The sequence below is a fragment of the Myxocyprinus asiaticus genome, chromosome 4 (genome assembly GCF_019703515.2).
Source record: "Myxocyprinus asiaticus isolate MX2 ecotype Aquarium Trade chromosome 4, UBuf_Myxa_2, whole genome shotgun sequence".
NCBI classification, from domain to species: domain Eukaryota; kingdom Metazoa; phylum Chordata; class Actinopteri; order Cypriniformes; family Catostomidae; genus Myxocyprinus; species Myxocyprinus asiaticus.
The window spans coordinates 38696262-38718290 of NC_059347.1; the positions used below are offsets into that span (position 1 = coordinate 38696262).

At 38.0% G+C, this 22029-nt stretch overlaps 1 protein-coding gene across 1 annotated transcript in view; it reads right to left on the reverse strand.

Annotated features, from left to right (window-relative positions):
- LOC127440217 (multiple epidermal growth factor-like domains protein 9) overlaps positions 1 to 21174 on the reverse strand; it is a 143199-nt gene extending 122025 nt beyond the window's left edge. Inside the window, exon 1 of the mRNA XM_051696686.1 lies at positions 20514 to 21174. Within this exon, the coding sequence (XP_051552646.1) occupies positions 20514 to 21036 (523 nt within the window). The 5' untranslated portion in view covers positions 21037 to 21174. The remainder of the gene's footprint in view (positions 1 to 20513) is intronic.
- Positions 21175 to 22029: the final 855 nt, after the last annotated feature.

Sequence of the window (22029 nt, forward strand, 5' to 3'; positions counted from 1 at the left end):
AGATGGAGATTGTATGGCCACAGTTTCAAGTCGGACATTACTTCCTTGTGCCACGAGGCTGCACCTGAGAGCAGCAATGAGCTGCGTCTACACACGGCGAGCAAAGTTGCTGGAAGCAAATCCCGGAAGCATTTCAGAGGTATTTCTACTCCTGATGATGTCATGGTTGAGGGACATTCTGTTGTGTGCCTCATCCAATAGGAGTTGAGAGTTCGATCCTTTAGTGAGCAAGGCTTCATGGGATTTGTAGTCTGTTTTGGACTCCCTTTGTTTGATTTTGGCGTGGTTTTTATCAGTAAGATTTATGACTTTTATGTGGGGGCCTGAGTTAGTTAGGCCTGTCTTTGTCTTCTATCTGACTACACAAGGCCCAACATGGTCGACCGATATATTGCCGAGGCTGATAAATCAGCAGATATTCGGAATTTATTATTAACGGCATTGGCCTGAGAATCGCCTGCTTGCATGTGAAGCGACTGAGACATGTAAATGACACGGTTTGTTTTGTTGTTACGTCCCATCGTGTTACTACAATAATAAACCGGTGTGCAACACTGTCTAATTTAAACAGTCCGCATATCAGAGCCGCGTCAGGCAGATGCGTTTGAGCTCATAATGTTAAAGTGCTCACCTGTTTCATTCTCACTCTCTCTCCTCAACAGTTCCCTGTAACTTTTAACTGTCTTGTCTAATGATAAAAAGGCAAATATCAATAAAACTAATATCATATACCATCTACAAATATGCACATATCTCGTTTAAACAGATATAATAAACCAATCTCACACAACTTGAGCAGATCCAGCATCCTGTGGAGAGCTCATTTATTTATCTCTAAAGCACGTATTCTATCAGCCTCTGCTCAGCAGTTCCCTGTCACTTTTAACTTACTTTTCTAATGATAAAAGGCAAATATCAATAAAACTTCTATTATATATCGTCTGCAAATATACAGATATCTCATTTAAACAGATGTAATTCAAAAACCACACGAAAATCCAGCAGTTTCTTCCCTTTGAGCGCCCATCTTATATCTTCCTCTGAAGCACGTATTCGATCAGCGAGAATCAAAAAATCAGGATCAGGATCAAAAATTCCTCTGATTCACAAATCATGACAAATCATGAAACCAAGTAGGCGATCCAGGCTGTTTAAACTGTCAGAAGATTATTGCTCTGCACTCAAGGTTGCTGGACTACTGTGTGTACAGTTATTTTCTTCTTCCTAATATATTAACAATTTCTTCATGTACAAATAAATTACTCAAATTTGATGACAAAACAGAAATCTGAAGAAACTGCTATCTACCATATAAAATACAATATAATTGGTTAGGATTATATTTTTACTAATGTAAAGTTTTGTGTGAAATTGAGTAAATATAGTGCTAAATAAGAGTTTACCATTTTTTTGTTTTATTTTTTTTTTTTAGCAATTTTATGTTTGTGTTATTTACTATATTAAATTGTGTGATATATCGGCATTGTATCAGCCTTTCGGCCACCCTGCTGTCTGGATATTGGCATCGGCCATTAAAAAACCCATATCGGTTGCTCACTAATTTAAAGTACTTAAAGATTTTAAGTACCTCAAAAGCCAAAACACACATTATAGTAAAAGGTGAATAGTAACAACATTTGTCATCAGAAGCAGTGTCTGCAAAATTGTGAACCTAAGATCTAGGCCTTGTTTGTGATATTTAGGGATGTCAGACATAATGGTCTAAATGCTTGGGCAATTGTCCATGATCAGATTCAGTAGCTTTGGCATTGTTGCATAAGAATGTTATAGGACACTTATGTAACATGGCCCAATAAGTATACAGGCCCCTGGGACAGCATGCTGACAACTCAGGGTGAGCAACATGATGTCAAGTGTGAGGGGGCCATTGTCACCCTGCATTTCCTCCCACATACCAGATTGTCTGACACTGGAGAGAGTATGATCTTAGACTTCATCTCATAGAGGGAAGCAGAAAATATATTTAAAAAAATGGTCATACTGTCAAACATTCACTGGAAAACTTAACTGTAAAGCTCAATAAAAAAGCCAATTAACTTTAAAATTTTAATTAACTTTTAAAACTTAAAATTAAAAATTAATGCAGTAAAATCTTATAAGCCAGCTAAAGGCTACAAACATGTGTGATACAGGGCATGTGAGTGAAGCGACACTGCTCAATAACCCGCTCAATGCACGTGGGCTCCGCTCGTCCGCTCACACTCACTGGTAAAAAAGCGTTCGCTCAAATCCCGCTCCGACATGAAATTTCTCTGTAGTATACTTGGTTCCAAACATGCACACAGGGGGTAGCTACAGTGGCCCAAGCAACTGCCCCTTTGCCCACATGGGCTGAGGTGCCCCTCTAGGTGAAATATAGACTATAGGCCGACATTTATTAAATTATCAAATGATTAGTAACGTACACATCTTAAATTATGTGATTGTATTGTTGTGTTTTTGTATATAAAATCTCGCTGTTTATTTTGGACTTGTTTACAACTGCTGTTAGATAATCGGGTCAACCAGACCTTCCTTATCATTTGTAATCAGTCATATATTTCTCTGTTAGCACATATTTCATTGAACATCTTCAAATAATGCCTTAAAAATTTTCAGTTCTAAATTACCTTTATTTACTTGAAACAAGTCATCAAACATGCCTCTACAAGTGATAAAACATATGTGCGTTGGCAAGGAAACACGCATACGCGCAAATTTGCGCTTTTCAGTTTAAACTGGACCCGAGTGATACAACCGACCCAAAAAACTACAATCTTTTCAACTTTAACATTTGTCCGAGTCCTTTATGGCAATAATGAAAACATGGACTGATACCCGGAAAAATATTGCAGGTAAAAGTGAAATTCACAATTGTTTTACTATAGATTTGATACATTAATAGGTTTCTGATTTAATGCTATCAGACTTTGGGTCTGTAAATTAAAATGAGTAATTTCTCATCCTAATTTTGTGTTCAGTTTTAAAGGGTGTATTAAGTTATCCAGAAAACAGAGTGGATGTTTTTCTCTTTTTCAGTGTTGTTGCTTTATAATATTCCCTACAATTTTATATGTATGAATCATATGCAATCTAAAGGACTGTGGTTATTTATATAATAATTATTATATTAGTAGATACCATGTGCCCCCGTTGTTTTTCCTTGATATTTTTAAAGCATTATAAAGTGAATCTGGACTTTATATGCATCAAACGATCATGTCTTGTGCATGCGCTCTTTATATGTACAGCAAGGTTTAACCATGGATTTAACATATAAAAAATATTTGTCCTGCATAAAGTGAGATTTTGTCCAATATATATATTAGATGAAATCATATTTAATGATCCTAAAACAAATTCAAATGATTTAATTCACAAATGACACTGCATTTAATAAAAGTTTTTTTTTCTAATATACAATCATTTATAGATTTTTTTCTCTGCGCATGAATGCAGCAAGCGATGTCGGAAGATGTTATCTGCAACCACTGATCTAGAATCATTTTTTACGTTTCACTTCTCGTTAAGGTGTGGATTTGGCTTTGGGAAACTGACCAGCAGTTATGATCCACTTTATCCCGAAGCAGAAATCGAAAGCTGGTTGATTAAGTGAGATACTTCCGCAATGAAATTCTCTATGCAAGAACGGAAATCTTTACTAATCAAATGATCAGTTGTACAATAGAGGTATGAAAGCAGAATGCTCTGCCTGCAAATTAGGACACACTGATCTGCAAGATCATACATGTTTATTGGTTTTGTGTGTGTGTAAGCCGGGATTCAAGGCAAAACGCTTTGCCAATATACAGTATCATTAAGCTTACATATTCAATTGAGGGTGCTCTAACGTTCGCAACCCTGCAGAACCGGGCTTGCATCTAGCTTGCAGCTGCACTAACATGATGGCAAAACAACAAGATACATTACTTATCGAGCCTGGGTAGCTCAGTGGTAAAATACGCTGGCTACCACCCCTGGAGTTCGCTAGCTCGCTATCCCAGGGCGTGCTGAGTGACTCCAGCCAGGTCTCCTAAGCAACCAAATTGGCCCGGTTGCTAGGGAGGGTAGAGTCACATGGGGTAAAATCCTCGTGGTCGTTCTCGGTGGGGCGCGTGGTGAGTTGAGCGCGGTTGCCGCGATGAGTGGCGTGAAGCCTCCACACGTGCTATGTCTCCGCGGTCAACCAGCCACGTGATAAGATGCGCGGGTTGACTGTCTCAGACGTGGAGGCATCTGGGATTCGTCCTCCGCTACCCGGATTGTGGCGAATCACTACGCGACCACGAGGACATAAAAGCACACTGGGAATTGGGCATTCCAAATTGGGAGAAAAAGGGGAAAAATCAAAACAAAACAAAAAAGATACATTACTTATCTATTAATTTATTATCGAAAAGTAGTGTAGCCTACTAGCTCACCTTTTGCTGCACTACATCGCGTAGCACATCCTCGTGATCTCTGGTAAAGTGACGCGTACGATTCCAAAAGGAATATTTGCTAATTCTTATGGTCTCTACACACTCCCATTCGATTTCTTCATTCTTAGCTTTGATTAATACTTTGCATTTATTGAGGTTATAAGTTTTTATCACCGCTCCGCTCAACGCTCCGCTCACATGCTTTGTGCGATAACCCTATCTAATGTCACATAATTATTTAAGTTGGTGTGACTCAGAATTAACACATTACTTACTGCATATTTTAACATTTACCATCAGAATAGCCAGTGGTGTGGTGTAAGTTCTGAGCTCGAAACAGAAAAAAAAATTCAGGCTTAAACCTCACAAGGGGCAATGCATGAACTTTCACCATTGTGTCTTAGAGCAAGGCAATTAAAAGGAATATTCTGGGATAAATACAAGTTCAGCTCAATTGACAGCATTTGTGGCATAATGTTGATTACCCAAAAAACACTTACAATGGAAGTGAATGGGGTCATATTTTGGAGGATTTAACCCTTACGTAGCTTTGGGGTAAAAAAATTACCCCCTTTGAACTTTGCTTCCTTCATCTCAGTGGCATGAGCTTTGGTGACTGTTCCTACATTTGCTATCTATACACACACAAAAAAACTGGGCTGGATTGTGGTGGTGTGATAAAAAAAAATCGTGGCATTCGGGGTCAAATTTGACCCTAGATAGAAAATGAATAGGTGAGACTATAAAACTGAGCATTTTTTATTATTATTATTTGTCAAATAAAATAAATAAATTAGCCACAATGCAGCACACGCACACAGAAATTAAGGAATGATACAATAACATACCCACAATGCGTAACACACTTGCTCACAAACACCCACCCACACACAAAATCACACACAGGAATGAAAAGGTGGCACTATAACAGAGCATTTTTTTTATAGAATTTGTCAAATAAAATCAGTCACAATGCAGAACACACACAGAAATAAAGGGCTGAGACATAGCACATCCAGAACAGAGAACACACAAACACAGACACGCGCGCACGTGCACACACTTGAACTTGACACTTCAAAACCAAAAAAATGCTAAACTCTGACAAAAATAGTGATTTTTTAAATGTCTTTGATAATGTCTAAATATATATCCAAATGGAGAACTTGTGATAAGCTCTAAAAAAAATCTGTTTGCTACAACCAGGCAAATGAGTGGACCTCTGCAGCAATCCACTGGTTACAGTTGTTCAGGTCATTTTAATTTAATTTATTTTATTTATTTATTTATTTTTTTTCAGCAGATGGAAACAATCTGCCCCTAATGCATGACACCTTTTTCATATTTTCTCCCTGAATTAAACTGAGAAATTATGATCTTCACTGAAGTGAATCTAACATAAAATGTTCTTACTTTATATGAAAATGAATGGTGTTGTTTAGTAATTTTGAGGTAAATAAGGTAAAAAATTACACATTTATTGTTTGTGGTCAAATTTGACCCCAAAGACCACAAGTATGCACCTGTAACGAAGAGTGCACAAGGGTTAAAAGGCAGAAATGTGAAGCTTCTAATTTTAAAGAAGCACTTTCATTAATTCTTCTATTAAACTAATTTATTATATGAGCTGTACAGTTGTTTACATCATTGTTAACCAGAATTACAGGGTTTATGCCATTAACTTTACACGGAAAAGTTTAGAAAACAATTTTATCACACTAAAATCATGTTAACACACATATTGTATAGCATCTTAAATTTTAATGTATTTTGAGTATTTTAACGTTTATAGATTGGCACTGTTCACTTCGATTCTAAGTTCCTCACCATACCCATATTTATTTTTTTATTTATTTGCCAAACAAAATAAATGTTTGTGGAAAGCAACATTATGCCACAAATGCTTTAGATTGAGTTTAAATGGTACTGAACCCAGATTATTCCTTTAACATCAGGTTGCAAGTCGCTCTGGATGAAAGTGTCAGCTCAACTTACATATGATGATACATATGTAAACCAGCTCTAAAAGTCATAATATCTATGCAAAATATATGAAATACATCAGTGCACTTTTGGATAATCAACCGATTGGTAACTGACAGACAATGGAACAAATAAATGGATACAATTTTACATAATATACACATGGAGATGGTGTGTTGGCTATTTAGAGATGTAGATTTTCCATAAGGGTTGCAAATGCCATCCAATAAATTTAGTGGTAAAATTGACAAGCATAATGCCTAAAGGTAATGCAAGCCAAGAATTTGCATGGGGTTTGCAATAGCTACACTGGGAACTTGGCAGTGACATACAGCGGATATTGTTGACATTTGTAGGACAAATTACTTGTTCTCTTCTTATTTGTTGTTAATATAAGGAATATCAATTGAGTTGTGCAAAATGGACATAAAAGTAGGATAAAGGCCCAATTGTGCTCTCGAGCATGTGACAAATTCACGCCTATTTTTTTCAGCCTGGTCTCATGAAATTTACGTGAGCACTGCAATGTTCTTGCAAAACTGAAATTACGTGCTTCATTACACATTTGGCTGCAGTTCCCTTCATGAATGCTGCGTCATAGCTGACACAATGGGGTTATCCCCGCAGGCGTAGCCAGTCTCTGAAACTCTTTAAAATCTCACCAATTTTAATTGACAGATAGCACTTTGTGCTCCGCCTCCCTCTCGCATGTCGGCTGGGGTAATAATGGTGGTGCAAAGCGCCATCTCCTTCAGGGTGCCGATAATCTCTCTCTCATACTCTGCACAAAAATGTAATTTCTCTCTACTAGAATTGCCGTCAAGATCTGCACCTCTCACAGTGGGTGGATCAGAGATTTCTTCTACCCCCTGTGGGCCTCAATGGAAAGTATTCTTTGAATTATTGGATTGTGTTGGATTTTCTGTAAGCGTGTAACATAAGCACTACAGCCTGATTTTGATTGAATGTATATTTGTATACTGCGCACAATTGTAAAAGAGCACTTTGCTTAACGACATCTTTATAAAGATGACGTTTTGCAAATATTTCCACAAGCACATGAAAACCCTCTGTCTGGGGGGCACGAGAACTGTTTTACGTACAGTGGCGCTTGTTGAGATTTATTGTATTCACTGTGAATGCATGAATATCAAAAGACACTTGCTCTCGGCTCGTTTTCCGTTCTGAATGCCGAAGCCATCCCCCTCTCCTCCCAATATACTCCTTCTGCAGCTTCCAAGGAACTGCACGATGAGGCACATGAGAATGGGGAATAAAGCATGGAGATTTGGAGGATTTATCGCCGGCTCGTGCCTTGCGTTTCTCCTCTCCTCTACATCAGGTGTCTTCGTCTGTTCAACACAAGTGCTGTGATTGCCTGGGCAGAGCCCACGCTGACACAGCACTCTCTGAGTTTGATTGTGTTTTCGATGGCCGCATGTAAATGAAAAACGCTCTGCGAAAATATTAACGAACAAGTATAAACTTTGATAGTGAACGCAGAGCATTAAAATAACGTGTGAAAGGGAAGAAATTAGGAAATAAATGTTTTACTATTGCATAACATAATATAAATATAATAAAATATATTTAAAAATTATATATATATATTTTTTTTAAATTATCAAATATATGAGTTCAAAATGCTTTTTTGAAAACAGAAATTCATTTTTGCAATTCCATTTGGAAATGCTAGTGGCGCAGAAATGACATACTTCAGTTTTAAAGGTTAAGTGTTTCATTTCTGCGCTACTAGTGGCACCAAACGGAATTACAAAAATAAAGTATGTTTTCAAACAAGCTATGGCAACACCCCAAAAAAGGCAGTGTTTTATGTTATTGCTCAACAACAAACACATTTGACCTGTAATATTTTAATTAATATTTTCATTGATTTCAGATGGCAAAGGCTTTGTAGAAGGTACCCGTGTGAGAGAAATTGATTTAAAATTTCACCAATAGAAAATTATACCTACTAAAGTTCAGCACTACAGTACATTGAGTAGAAAGTTTTCATTCATATTATAAATTTTAAAAACTATCGGCCAATTAATCGGCTATTGGTCTGTTTTCCCACCTTAGTTAATCTGTACCTCTACTCAACACTTAAAAAAAAAAAAAAAACAAGCTCACATTATTACAAAGTTTTGATCTAATAGAGTTAGACCTAATAATAATAATGTATAATCATGATCTTATTTACTTGAAAAATTGTGTAATGGGACAAAAACATATAATTTACAGCTTCTAACTTAACAGCTTTTGTTCATTTCAAGGATTTCTATCAGATGTCTTAGTTTGGCCTGCAAGACTTCAAACAAACTGTTTGAAGTTTCAAGTCAATAGACTAGCTGTAAAGGCTCAAACAGCCAAACCCTAATAGGAAACACACAGAAGTAATTTCTATTCAGGCCAGGGCATGATGTAAACAAACTTTCAATTTGAATGTGAAGCTCACACCACAGAACAATCCTGTCTCTCAAATGCCGCAAATATTGAACTTTCAAATGTACAACAATCTACAGAAAACACGGATGGATTCGCGGAATCCAGTCATAAAAACTGAATTAATTACAAAACGAGGAATGGCATGGAATTTGACATATATGGGATGAAATGAATGTATCAATGCACAATTAATCGAAGTAAAAACGTGATATGCCCAAGTTTAATGATTAAAGCACAAAATGCTGAGATGTAAATAAATATAGTCTTCATGTGGTGTGCGCTGCAAAATACATGTGTGAAGCTGGCCATTCATTGACTTGACTTATACCAGAGACAATTTAGCAGAGAGCGGGGCCACTTTCTATTAAATTGAATGGGAGAAATTAAAACACCCAAAGGCCAACGGATGTAGAAAAGGAAGTCTCACCTTTCAGGTAAAAGAGCCAGAGGTCACGTGACACCATGCGAGAAGCAGACGTGTGAGCGACGAGCTCTGCGCACTTTGCTAAATTTTTTATTATTTTCATGTTATAATCTGGTGAAATTTGATACACCCAGTTACACATTTGCTCTTTGAGGCAAAACATGGCAAAGAAGTCAAAATCCTCGGGCTCTGGAGACATTAAAAGACACTTACGTGTTCAGGATGAAAGCCCCGAAAGGCCTACAGACCAGGGACTCGGTCTGTTGAAAATTTTTACGGGACATTAAAATGATTACGTCATCAGCTTAACTCATAACAGCTGGCTCACTGAACATAATTTTTGTCTGTCCAAGGAATCTGAATGGTTTTATATCAGCTGGAATTTGTTTTGTGAAAGATCACACCTTTGAGACAGTTCTGTGAATGAATCTACATGTTCTTTGTGTTCATTCTTCCTATTGGCTGGGGTTTATTTTACAAAGTATTTTCTGTTATGTAATTTTGCCTCACAAGTCACAAATTTGTGAGGCAAAATTGAGCAATCAAATGGCAAAGTTGTCATGGGGGCTCATGGGCATTCATGGACTTTTGGGTTTAGAGGGACTGTCGCTGGTTGGCGCTTTCGTGCGTGGGGTTAATGCGCAAGTTTTTATTTTTTCTGTTTGTTTTGTTCGGAGGGAAGTTCGGGGTTTGACTGTTTCACTAATGGGGAATGTGGTCTGTATAATTTTGTTTTTGACACACAATTTATTTGTTCTATTATATAAAAATGTCAAATGTTAATATGAGTGGATTGTCTCTCTCCACATGGAATGTGAATGGGTTGGGGCACCCCATAAAAAGAAGGAAGGTTATTACTTTTCTTAAGCATATGAAATATGATATAGTGTTTCTTCAAGAAACACATCTTTCCTCGCAGGAAGCTGAAAAATTTGGGAAGATATGGGGTGGACATGTTTTCTTTAGTGTTGGCTCATGTAAGAGCAAGGGAGTCATTATATTGATTAATAAACATCTACAATTCAAATGTCTCAAACACACTAAAGATAAATTAGGGAGAGTCATTATTGTTTTAGCTGAAATTCAGGGGCAAAGTCTGATTTTGGCTAATATTTACGAGCCTAACGCTGATGATCAGGGCTTTTTTATAGATCTTGAAGGGATGTTGCAAGCCGCTGGCACCCCTCATGATTTAATTTTGGGAGGAGACTTTAATCTTTTGATGGACTCAGTCCTTGATCATAGTGAAGCAAAAGTGTGTAAGCCCCCTAGAGCAACATTGACGCTTCACAGGATGTGTAAAACTCTTGGTCTTACAGATATTTGGAGACTTTTGAACCCATCTGGTAGAGACTATACATTTTTTTCATCAGTCCATAAGATTTATTCTAGAATAGATGTTTTTTTTTTTTTATATATCCAAATTCCTCATTTCATCTGTTGTTGATTGCTCAATTGGAAATATCTTAGTCTCGGATCACACCCTGGTGAGTTTAGAGGTGTTGCCACATATAGAGAAAAAGAAATCATATAGTTGGCGCCTTAATGTATCCCTTTTGCAAAAACCTGATTTCCGACAAATGTTAAAGACTAAAATCAGTGTTTATATGGAGACCAACTGGTCCTCGGTATCCTCTGTGGGCGTGGCTTGGGAGGCACTTAAGGCGGTTCTTAGGGGTCAGATCATACAGTATGCCTCATTCATCAAAAAATCTAAAGCACGAGAACTCGTGGAGTTGGAAGGAAATATTAAAAGTGCAGAGGCAGAACTGAAGCGCCGTATGTCATCTGATGGCCTCAGAGAATTGACCTTACTATTTTGTCGCAGAAAGTGTAGTTTTGGTTATTCAGGGCAAGACAGTCATACTTTGAGTCGGGGGACAAAGCAGGGAAGCTTTTGGCTAGATATATAAAGCAGAGAGAGTCTTTTTCTACCATTCCCTCAGTGAAATGTGCTGGTGGTGAAATTTTTACCTCAGCCATTGATATTATATCGTCTACTGATGAAGATATTAGAAACTTTGTGGAACCATTAGATCTTCCTAAACTGAAGACTGAGCAAATAAAAAATGCTCTTGATTCTGAGATAACCTTGGAGGAGCTTGACGAAGTAATTAAGTCCCTACCTACTGGCAAGGCTTCGGGGACAGATGGTTTTGCCACAGAATTTTTTAGATCCTATGCTACAGAACTGGCTCCACTTTTGTTAGAAGTTAATACTGAATCATTAAAGAATAGAAAGCTTCCTCCAACCATGACACAAGCCCGGATCAGTCTGATTCTTAAAAAGGACAAAGATCCAAGCGAGTGTAAAAGTTACCGTCCAATCTCCCTGATCCAACTAGATTTAAAAATTTTGTCAAAAATTTTGGCTAACCAATTAAGTAAGGTTATTACATCTCTTATACATATAGATCAGGTGGGGTTTATTCTGGGCCGCAGCTCCTCTGATAACATCAGGTGTCTAATCAATATCATGTGGTCAGTAGCGAATGATCAATCTCCGGTCGCTGCCATCTCACTTGACGCCAAAAAGACGTTTGATGTGGTAGAATGGGATTATCTTTTTAAGATTTAGGAAATGTATGGGTTCGGGAGTACATTTATTGGTTGGATTAAGTTACTTTATAAACACTCTGTAGCAGCGGTACAAACAAATGGATTAATTTCAGATTATTTTACTCTGAATAGGGGCACTCGGCAGGGTTGCCCTCTTTCCCATTATTGTTCTGTCTTGTCCTGGAACCATTAGCAGCCGCGATAAGAAAGGAGGATGATTTTCCAGGGGTGATTGCGGGAGGTGTGGCGCATAAGCTTCTGCTTTACGCAGATGATATTTTATCATTCGTCTCCAACCCCACTAGATCTATGCCTTGCCTCCACAGAATTATTCATTCCTTTTCTAAATTTTCAGGATACAGAGTTAATTTGTCTAATTTGTTTCGAGTGATGTGAGTAGGTGGGCTTCATTACATTTATTGATGATTGGGAAGGTTAATGTTATTAAAATGAATTGTATTCCAAAATTCAACTACCTACTACAATCTCTCCCTGTAGATGTCCCCCTCTCTTATTTCAAGCAATCTGATAGCATAGCGAAGTCCTTCATTTGGAATGGAAAGCGTCCCATGTTACATTTCAACAAGTTACATAGACCGATTGACAAAGGTGGGCTAGGCCTACCCAAGATTTTGTTTTATTTTTATGCATTCAGTCTCAGACATTTAGCTCATTGGTCACTTCCACCTGAGAGAGCCCCTCCCTGGTTTGGAATTGAACAGAAAGTTATCGCCCCTATTTTACTATTACAAAGCCTTTCTATTAAACTAATTGGAGAAGTTAAGTCGCACCCCGTTATCTCGCATCTGCACGTGCTATGGACAAAAGTGTCCAGAGTGTTTAATTCAGACATTTATTTAAATGTTGCCTCGAGCATATGGCTAAACCCAAAGTTGCGTATTGGTGAGTCCCCTTTCTGCTGGTTGGAGTGGATTGAGAGGGGTGTTAATACACTTGGGGACCTGGTGGGTTGAGATTGTTTGAAAATTTGGTCCAACATTTCAGGATTCCGAGATCTCAGTTCTTCAGGTACTTACAGCTGCGCCACGTGCTATGTACTATTTTTGGGAGTAGCATACACCCCACTAAAAGGGCAGATACTTTAGAAGTGGTGATAACTGCTTTTGGAAAAGGTCATGAGGCATCAGTGTATTAATCCCTGTTAATTCAGAGTCTGGGGGATGGAGCTTCAACTTCTCTCAAGAGATTATCGGAGCGAGATTTAAATTTGGTATTGGAGGAGGGAGTGTGGGCTAAGATCCTAAAACACATCAAGTCTACATCTAGAGATTTAAGGGTGCGTCTGATGCAATTTAAGATTTTGAATCCATTATATTGGACCCCCTCTAGATTGTATAGACTTGGTCTTAAAGACACACCCACCTGCTGGTGATGCCAATCTGAAGACGGGGACACAACCCATGTTTTTTGGGGATGTGTTAAAATACAGGAATTTTGGTTGAAGATTCAGGGATTTATGTGTGATGTGTTGGACATACGGTTTTCATTTTGCCCCAGACTCTGCATTCTGGGTGATGGAGAGGTCATTCATTTTGGGGATAGCCACTTGAGAGGTTGGGTCCTGGCCGGAGTTATGGTGGCCAGGAGAATAATACTCAAGGGGTGGAAGACAGCTGGGACACCCTTGTTTTTCGGGAGTGGTGCAGGGAGATGAGTGAGGTTGCGGCATTTGAGGAGGCGATCTACAGAAGGTTGGGAAAGTTGGATTTGTTTAATAGGAAGTGGGGTGGATATTTGAGGAGGGTTCTTGGGGATGGGCAGTGGAGAGGGATTTTTGATTTTTGATTTCTAACTTTTAGTTTGATGTGTATGTGCACTCTTGTTTTTTTAAAGTATTTTTTAGTTTGTTTCTATTTTTTTGTTATAATTGTAAGAGACCACAGTCATGCGTGTTTGTGTTGGGTGGGGGAGTTTAAATTATATAACTGATTCCATATTTTATGTTGTATTTATTGTTTTTTGTGTATGGAATCAATAAAAATGTAAAAAAAAAAAAAAAAAAAAAAGAAAAGTATCTTATCCTTGAAACAACATGCCCCAAATAGCTAGGTATGTTGTCAAAACCTGCCATTAAATAAATAGAATAAAAATAAAAATAAAATAAAATAAATAAATGTCTAAAAAATTTGGCCAATCAAGAGAAGGTGTTACAACTCACACGATCAATGAAAACGGAGTGTTCATGAAGCTTTTACACATTTGGAGAAAATGGTCGTGTTAAAGGTGTTATGAATTGGATTTTTATTTTATTTTATAATGTTCCTTGAGGTCCACTTGTAATGTACGTGTGATTCATTAAAAGTAGTCATAATTTAGGAATAACTGGTTATTTTCTATCCAGTTTTTGTGCCTCTGATTCGAATGCTCTGTTTTTTGGGGCGTGTGTTCTTGAAGACCAGTGTAAACACCCACTGCTGTGACTGGGTAAAATCTTTGCACGTGGATAAGTGTAAACGCCCTCGCCATTACGCGCGTGTTGGGTTGTTTTGAAAAATTCGGATGGTTAAAAGAATGACAACCGGAGGAATTCATCCATACATGTTTGAGCCAGAGTCTAATCCCGAATTAACCTCCTCCACAAACACCACGGATGTTGCACTCTGTGACAGCATGGTAAGTAATCACTGTAATTTACTTGTCTATTTGTGTAATAGGTATTAATTTTATTCTTGTTAAACCAAGACTTGCGACACAACGGTGTGTATCTTGTTACATAGTTGGGGCATTTTCTAACGGTGAAACATTTCAGTGTTTTACAAATGCTGAGTAACGCATGACAGTACCAAATAAAGTGTAAATACATGGTGCTATCACGTTTATAACTGTGAAAGGATACACTTACCGTGCAACATGTAAACGTATACAGGATACATTCGCCGGTGTTTGTCGCACTGTCGTTCGTCATATAATCATCTTTCATCATATATTCAGTGAAGTGACAAATGCATGTTTTCATTAAAAAGGAAAGAGATTGTCTAAATATATTGATATCAATACTCTTTAGGTGCATCTGTGGCAATTGTGCCATCATGCCAACAGAACAAGAAAATATATGCCGCTTAGACATCCCTGTGCATTAAAACTAATACACAAGTGTCTAAAATCACTAGGATCAAATCAAATACTCAGTACTCATCTAACAGTCTACATACCAAGCAAAAAAAATTAACATGGATACTCACACTTGTTTGTTGCGACACCACTGTCAGGTCCAATATAGCTGGCACTGCATCAACTTTTAATTTAAGTCTCTCTGCAAAGCCTGCTTCGAACTGTGTCTTGTTTGTGAAAGAATCATCAGCAAAATGAAGCGAGAAAACAGACACGTTCTTACCAAAGTGATCTGGGACTTCATTAAAAATAAACGTCAGCCACTCTTTCTTAATGTTGGGATCCGAAGCAAATGTAAGAGATTCCCACAACCTGGCACCGCACAAAGTCTTGACATCTTCGTGGCCATCGTGACACCTCCTGTTGCTCCAAAAATAATCTCACCGCTCAACTCTCACCACAAGACTGGTGGGCTGGCCTAAGCAGTGTTGACGATAAAGTAGGCATTGATCTGTTTATGCAGAGGCTGGCCTGTGCTGATGTAATACCTCACTATTAGTGAGGAGGAAGTAGAGAACAAGCCATTTTGGCACCTTGGTTTCAATAAAGCCTTTTTTTTTTTAGACTAACGAAGAAGTTTTCGGATCTGAAATTTACAGTATGTTTTTATAGTGCTATGAACTCTTATATGTCAAGATATCATGGTAAGTTTGATTTTCCAATTCATTACCCCTTTAAAACTGTGTTTATCCCATAATATTCACAGACCACATCATTGGGATTCTAAAGAAAGGCCATGCTGTTCTCTGCTCTTCAAACAAATCATTTGCCATATGGGTTGCGCTAGAAAACAATCTTTATCACTCTGACAGACAGAGTTTTAAAATTTCCGTCAGGGTTTATTTTTATTTGTCATGCTTGCATTTGTTTTAGTTCTAGGGCTACATTTAGTGGGATATAGCCTCTGTTATAATTGTATATGCACACGATAGTGGATATGTGATAGATTATTTTCAACTCCCCAGGCACGTGTCTGGTGAAACCAAGGACTTCTAGGTTGAAAGTTCTACCTGTCAAATCAACCGCTGCGCTAAAACTAGGTTTTTAAACTATGCTTAATGCGGCTTTAAAGCGCATTCACATGGACAAGACCTCACAGATCTTCTTCAGTATGTCTGCTGGCAACATGCAAGCAGTGACAGTGTGATACAGATGAGAAGGATGTAACCTACATCTAAAGCTGAATTATACAGGTAGCCTACTCCACTAAAATAACTCCAAATTCTGCACTAAACGTCATGTTTGTGCTTAGATTAATTCCAAGTATAACTGGCAGAAACGGTGCATGATTTTTCCGCACTTTCTTTTTAATCTTGTTCATTTTGTGCACTTTATTATCATGCAGTAACTGGCAGCAGCAACACACTGTCGTTATGATGATGTATGCAGTCATTAAATCACACAGCCTCCCTTCGAAATATGAATCCGTGAAATGTCGGACAGCATTTGTAATAATTATCCATAATTAATTTTCTTAATCGACAGATGAGGTTTTAGCTAATGCAGCCCCTGGCCATGCCAGTATTCTTTTATATTTCTAAATTGCAAGCTACAAGGAATTAAAGCAATCTCCTCCTCTGGCTTTATGTCTTATAATGAAAAATAGCGCAAAAATTCATGCGACTGCTTCAGAATTCACCACGTCCTAAAGTCGTGTTGTGTACCACTGCATCTGTACAATTATCAGATAAACTGACTCATAACGTGTGCAGTGGCTCACGACCTCCCGAGTGTCAGAACTCACACCGTGTATGCCCAGCCTTAGCCGGAAGTGGGAAGTTGTCATGCAACAAATAATACAAACTAAATGTCCATCATTTGGCTTGCCACCAAAATAAAAGCTCGATTTAACCAGAAGCATGAAATTGAAGAAACTGTGACAGAAATATATTACTACTGTATAGTAAAATGTAATATACAATAGTATTAATAAATAATAGTAATAATAATATATAAATAGTAATTGCATTATATATTGTATAAGCAATATCTCACAAGCAAGAGTGCTGTTGTACTAAATAAAAATGTTCATCAATGCTTTCTTTAATACTGTGATTTCATAATAAATAATGTAGTAGTATGTTGAAAAGTTATTGTTTTGTTTTCATTTTATTTAAGTTCTGTAAATTAATTTAATTAGACAGTTGTTTTTTATGATACAATGTAATTAAACTTTAAAACACAGAATTTGGGGGAAAATAAAACATATTTCATAGGGCCCATGTTACTGCACACCCGTTCATGATCCTGCTGAGCAAGGACAGAGCGGCAGCTGAAAAACAGCTATCATTTGAGCCTCTGTGTCCTGCAGTGCTGGGGATTTATGACATGACTTTCACTGCCCTTTTCTGAAATGCATTTTTAACAAGCCACATTCTGCTCACACATAGAGCACAGTATGACACGCAATATGTCCTTCAGTGTATGTCAGAATCCCAGGTAAGGTATGTAACCATTAACAGTTAATTTGTTGGCAAATAAAAAAAGGAAAGAAAATAACACAAATTCACCATCAGCACTCCACTTTCAACTGACTTTGCAACCTGACAGACAGTTCAGCAATAAGCCAAACTGTAATCACAATGCACTGTCTGCATTAGGCTACTTAAAGGGATAGTTCACCCAAAAATGAAAATTCTCTCATCATTTACTCGCTCTCCTGGCATCCCAGATGTGTATGACTTTCATTCTTCAGCAGAACACAAACAAAGATTTTTAGGAGAATATTTCAGCTCTACAAGTCCTTACAATGCAAGTGAATAGGTGTAAAAATTTTGAAGCTCCAAAAACCACATAAAGGGAGCATAAAAGTAATCCATAGGACTCCAGTGGTTAAATTCATGTATTCAGACACAATATGATAGGTGTGGGTGAGAAATAGATCAATATTCAAGTTAATTCTCCTCCCTGCCCAGTAGGGGGCGATATGTATGAAGAACGTGAATCACCAAAAACAAGGAGAAAGTGAAAGGAAAAGGGACTTAAATATTGATCTGTTTCTCACCCAAATCTATCATATTGCTTCAGAAGATATGGATTTAACCACTAGAGTCTCCTGGAGCACTTTTATGTTGCCCTCATGTGGATTTTGGAGCTTCAAAATTTTGGCACCCATTCACTTGCATTGTATGAACCTACAGAGCTGAAATATTCTTTTAAAAATCTTAATTTGAGTTCAGCATAAGACAGAAAGTCATACACATCTGGGATGGGATGAGGGTGAGTAAATGATGAGAATTTTCATTTTTGGGTGAACTATTCCTTTAATGTAAAATCTTGAGTCTTCCATCTTCTGTAAGACCAGCACAGCATGAATACACATCATTGGGAAATGATTTTCTCTCCATCAACCCAATCACAATAACAATATAATATAGAGTATATGCACTTGTCACTGCAGGTGGGACAGGTCAAATTGAAGATTCTGTCAGGAGAAATTCACTTCACTAACAGAATCGACAGGTAAATCCTGCACCTTTTTAATAGGCCCAAATATAACACAAGTGTAATCTGAGTATAATTAGATCCAGAAATCTGCTTGTGAAGGGCATTCTTGTGAATATTTAATTATCCATAATTGGGTGGTTGACATTTAGGCATGAAAATGAGAAGGAAAATCCACGCAAATACTCTGAGTACCAGACAATACTTTTGTAAGAAAAAAAAAATAGCAATTTGAATGGTCTACGGTATCAGTATAACTTCACAACTTTTTTGACAACTTTTGTTTTTACAATAACTTTTTAAGTGTAGCTGTTGACAGAATGAGGCTAATGTTTTAGGTTCCTTATAATACTGCTGAATATGAAATAGTTTGGAGGTACTTATGCAATCATTACAACAAAACATTTAACAAACATCACAATGACTTCAGTAGATCCTAAACATTCTGCTCATTATTTTAGTTTAAGCTTTCTAAGATGTTATCTGGGTCAAAGACGACTCCCTTGTCCCAGAAATGATAGTGTCATAGTTCTCTGGGGAAACAAATACACTAAACTCAGTCTCCATGCTAAAAACAAAAAGCAAAACATAACTAAAGTTCAATAGTCAGCCTCTTCAAATATAATCAAGGCGAATGTTACAAGGCAAAAAAAAAAAAAAAACACTAAAGTGGCTTGCTGCAGAGCTTGAAATACGATGACTCTCATTTTGTACAATTTATATTTAGCTGCTGAATCAGTGGGTTTAATTTGACATACAGTATCTGCTTTTTTGCTTGTTTAAAAACCTCCAGTAAACAGCAGTGGGCTAAACAACAAAAACAAGTCCTAAACAGACACAGAACCATTTGCCTTCAGGCTGCTACACAGAATAGGATGTTTCTCAATTTTCTTTACAGTAATCCCAAACAACAGTCTCCCTGCTGTGTCACCGCTTCCAATGAACTCCAGAGGGCTGCATACCAAATACAGTCTTAACTGAACCTTTGATTATACCTTGCATGGCTGGTTCTCTTTTCTTTTTGATTTATTTCATCCTACTGCTGCCACTGAACATGTCAAAAGTTTAGGGAGAGAGAATTTAAAGTGATAGTTCATCCTCATTTCAAACCTGTTTTACTTTCTTTCCAACTTGGAACACAAAAGGATATAAAAGGCAAAATATTAGCCTCAGTCACCATTCACTTTTATTGCACCTTTTTTCCATATGGTGTAAGTGAATAGTGACTGTGGCTTTTATTCTGCCAAACATCTCCTTTGTGTTTCACAGAAGAATGTCATACAGTATGGGTTTGAATCAACATGAGGTTGAGTAAATGATGACAAAATTTTCACTTTGCAAGAGACAGACAACATGAATTATTATAAAACAGACGAACAAATGTGTCAATCAATTAATCAGATATAACAGACATAAAAGTGAGAGACACTACACTTAATATGACCTTAATGAAAATGAATCATCCTTGCCCCTGTTCACAAAGCCAGCTTGGCATCACCCAACTCAAGATAAACGAGTAGAGGTTTAAGTTTTATGATTGTTTTCCTCTTTTGGCAGTCAGATGGTGATTAATCACATTAAAGCAATTAAAAAGGTTGTCTCTGTGCTATTGGCCTGATCCGTAATATCCTTCTGTTTTACTGTTGGAAAGTACCGAGGTTCGTGGAGAGGATGTATCTATCAAACATATGAGATCATTTTTATGATACTTACTTTTATCAGCACTACAACAAAACACACTATAGTGACTGTGATATAACAAGATATACTGGTTTGTTTTAAAACTTTCCTGCTTATTTGCCACAAAGCAGTCGTCATAACAACTAAATATTTTTAGCTTGATCAGTTTGAAAGTGCACCCTGTAACCTAGGGAATTCTGAGATAAAGCATCCTTGCTCAACCTCTGTTTGTTGAGATTGGGGGGGAATTCAAGGACACACAGGCTGCATGCTCATTTGGTGTCTGGTGGAGGAGTACAGTAGTTTAATATGAATGCACATTTGGAAGGCTTGCATTCTACAAACTTGCAATACAAAGCATAACACTGGGCATCATTACATCACATGGCACTGAAATGGTCCAGACTGGGAATTGAGCCTACCTTTCTCAGTGGTCTGGAAGTGAGGCTTAGAAGTGTTGCTTACTGTCCATGAACTGATTGCGGTATCCAGTGCAGGTGGTGTTGTGTTTTGTGTGTGATTTACTGGATATGAGGAAGTATGCTTAATTGTAATGTTTAGTCCTGTGGAGAATGTAGAGTTTTCTTTGACTTGACTGCGTTTGAAGGTTGGGTCCATCGTTTTGGTCACAGGCGCACCCGTGGTGGTCATCCATTGGGGCTGTAGTTGGCTAGCTTTACCAGTTGTCCTGGAGTCCTTGGTTGTGATAGTCATTATGGGAGTGAAAGGTGACAACCTGTAGTTCCTGTCGTCCTCCTGTAAGTGGTTTGGGATGGTGGTCGACTCCAACGGCTCCTCCAAAACAGCATGCGGGAGTCTCGCGCCTGGAGACCCGTCCTCATCGCTCGCGCGGTGTACAGCACGGGACCAACCAGCTGCTGTGCATCCAAACAACAGTAACTCCAAAATTGAAACCAGTAACATACTGTAACACATACACGTCATTTTGTTCTTTAGCTTCCCATGTGAAAGATTTAAAGTTTAACCTTTCGATGTAAACACATTTCTTACAACGTACTCCTTGTATACGTCAAATGTTTACACAAGTCCGCTCGCTTCATGAACGGCGCGGGTTCACTCCGGCAGCACTGACAGTTGGAAACCCCGCCTACCATAGCCACTCCCCCACCAATCAGAAAGCAAGCTACGTGAAGATTGGCGTATCATTGCACCAATAATACGACTCCGAGGAGGAGCCTCAAAAACAGACAACTCCATGAACTGTCTTGTTAAAGTAACAAAAGAAGGAAACTGATGTGTTGATTGATTCTAGCTCTGGAAAAAATTAAGAGACCTCTGCAAATTTATCAGTTTCTCTGGATTGAGTAAAATGAACATTTTTGTTTTATTCTATAAAGTACTGACAACATTTCTCCCAAATTCCAAATAAAAAATATTATTTAGAGCATTTATTTGCAGAAAATGACAACTGGTCAAAATAACAAAAAAGATGCAGTGTTTTCAGACCTCGAATAATGCAAAGAAAACAAGTTCATATTCATTTTTAAACAACACAATATTGATGTTTTAAATTTGGACGGCTTGATTCATGCGTCCTTCACAAAGACTAATGTGCCCGATTCCAGCCATGCCGAAGCACACCCAGATCATCACGCTCCTCTACCTGATCGTTTAATTGTTAGACGGAGACCTGGAGAGGCCTACAAGCCACAGTGTCTCGCACCCACTGTGAAATTTGGTGGAGGATCGGTGATGATCTGGGGGTGCTTCAGGAAGGCTGGAATTGGGCAAATTCGTCTTTGTGAAGGATGCATGAATCAAGCCACGTACAAGGATATCCTGGAAGAAAACTTGCTTTCTTCTGCTCTGACAATGTTCCCCAACTCTGAGGATTGTTTTTTCCAGCAGGACAATGCTCCATGCCACACAGCCAGGTCAATCAAGGTGTGGATGGAGGACCACCGGATCAAGACCCTG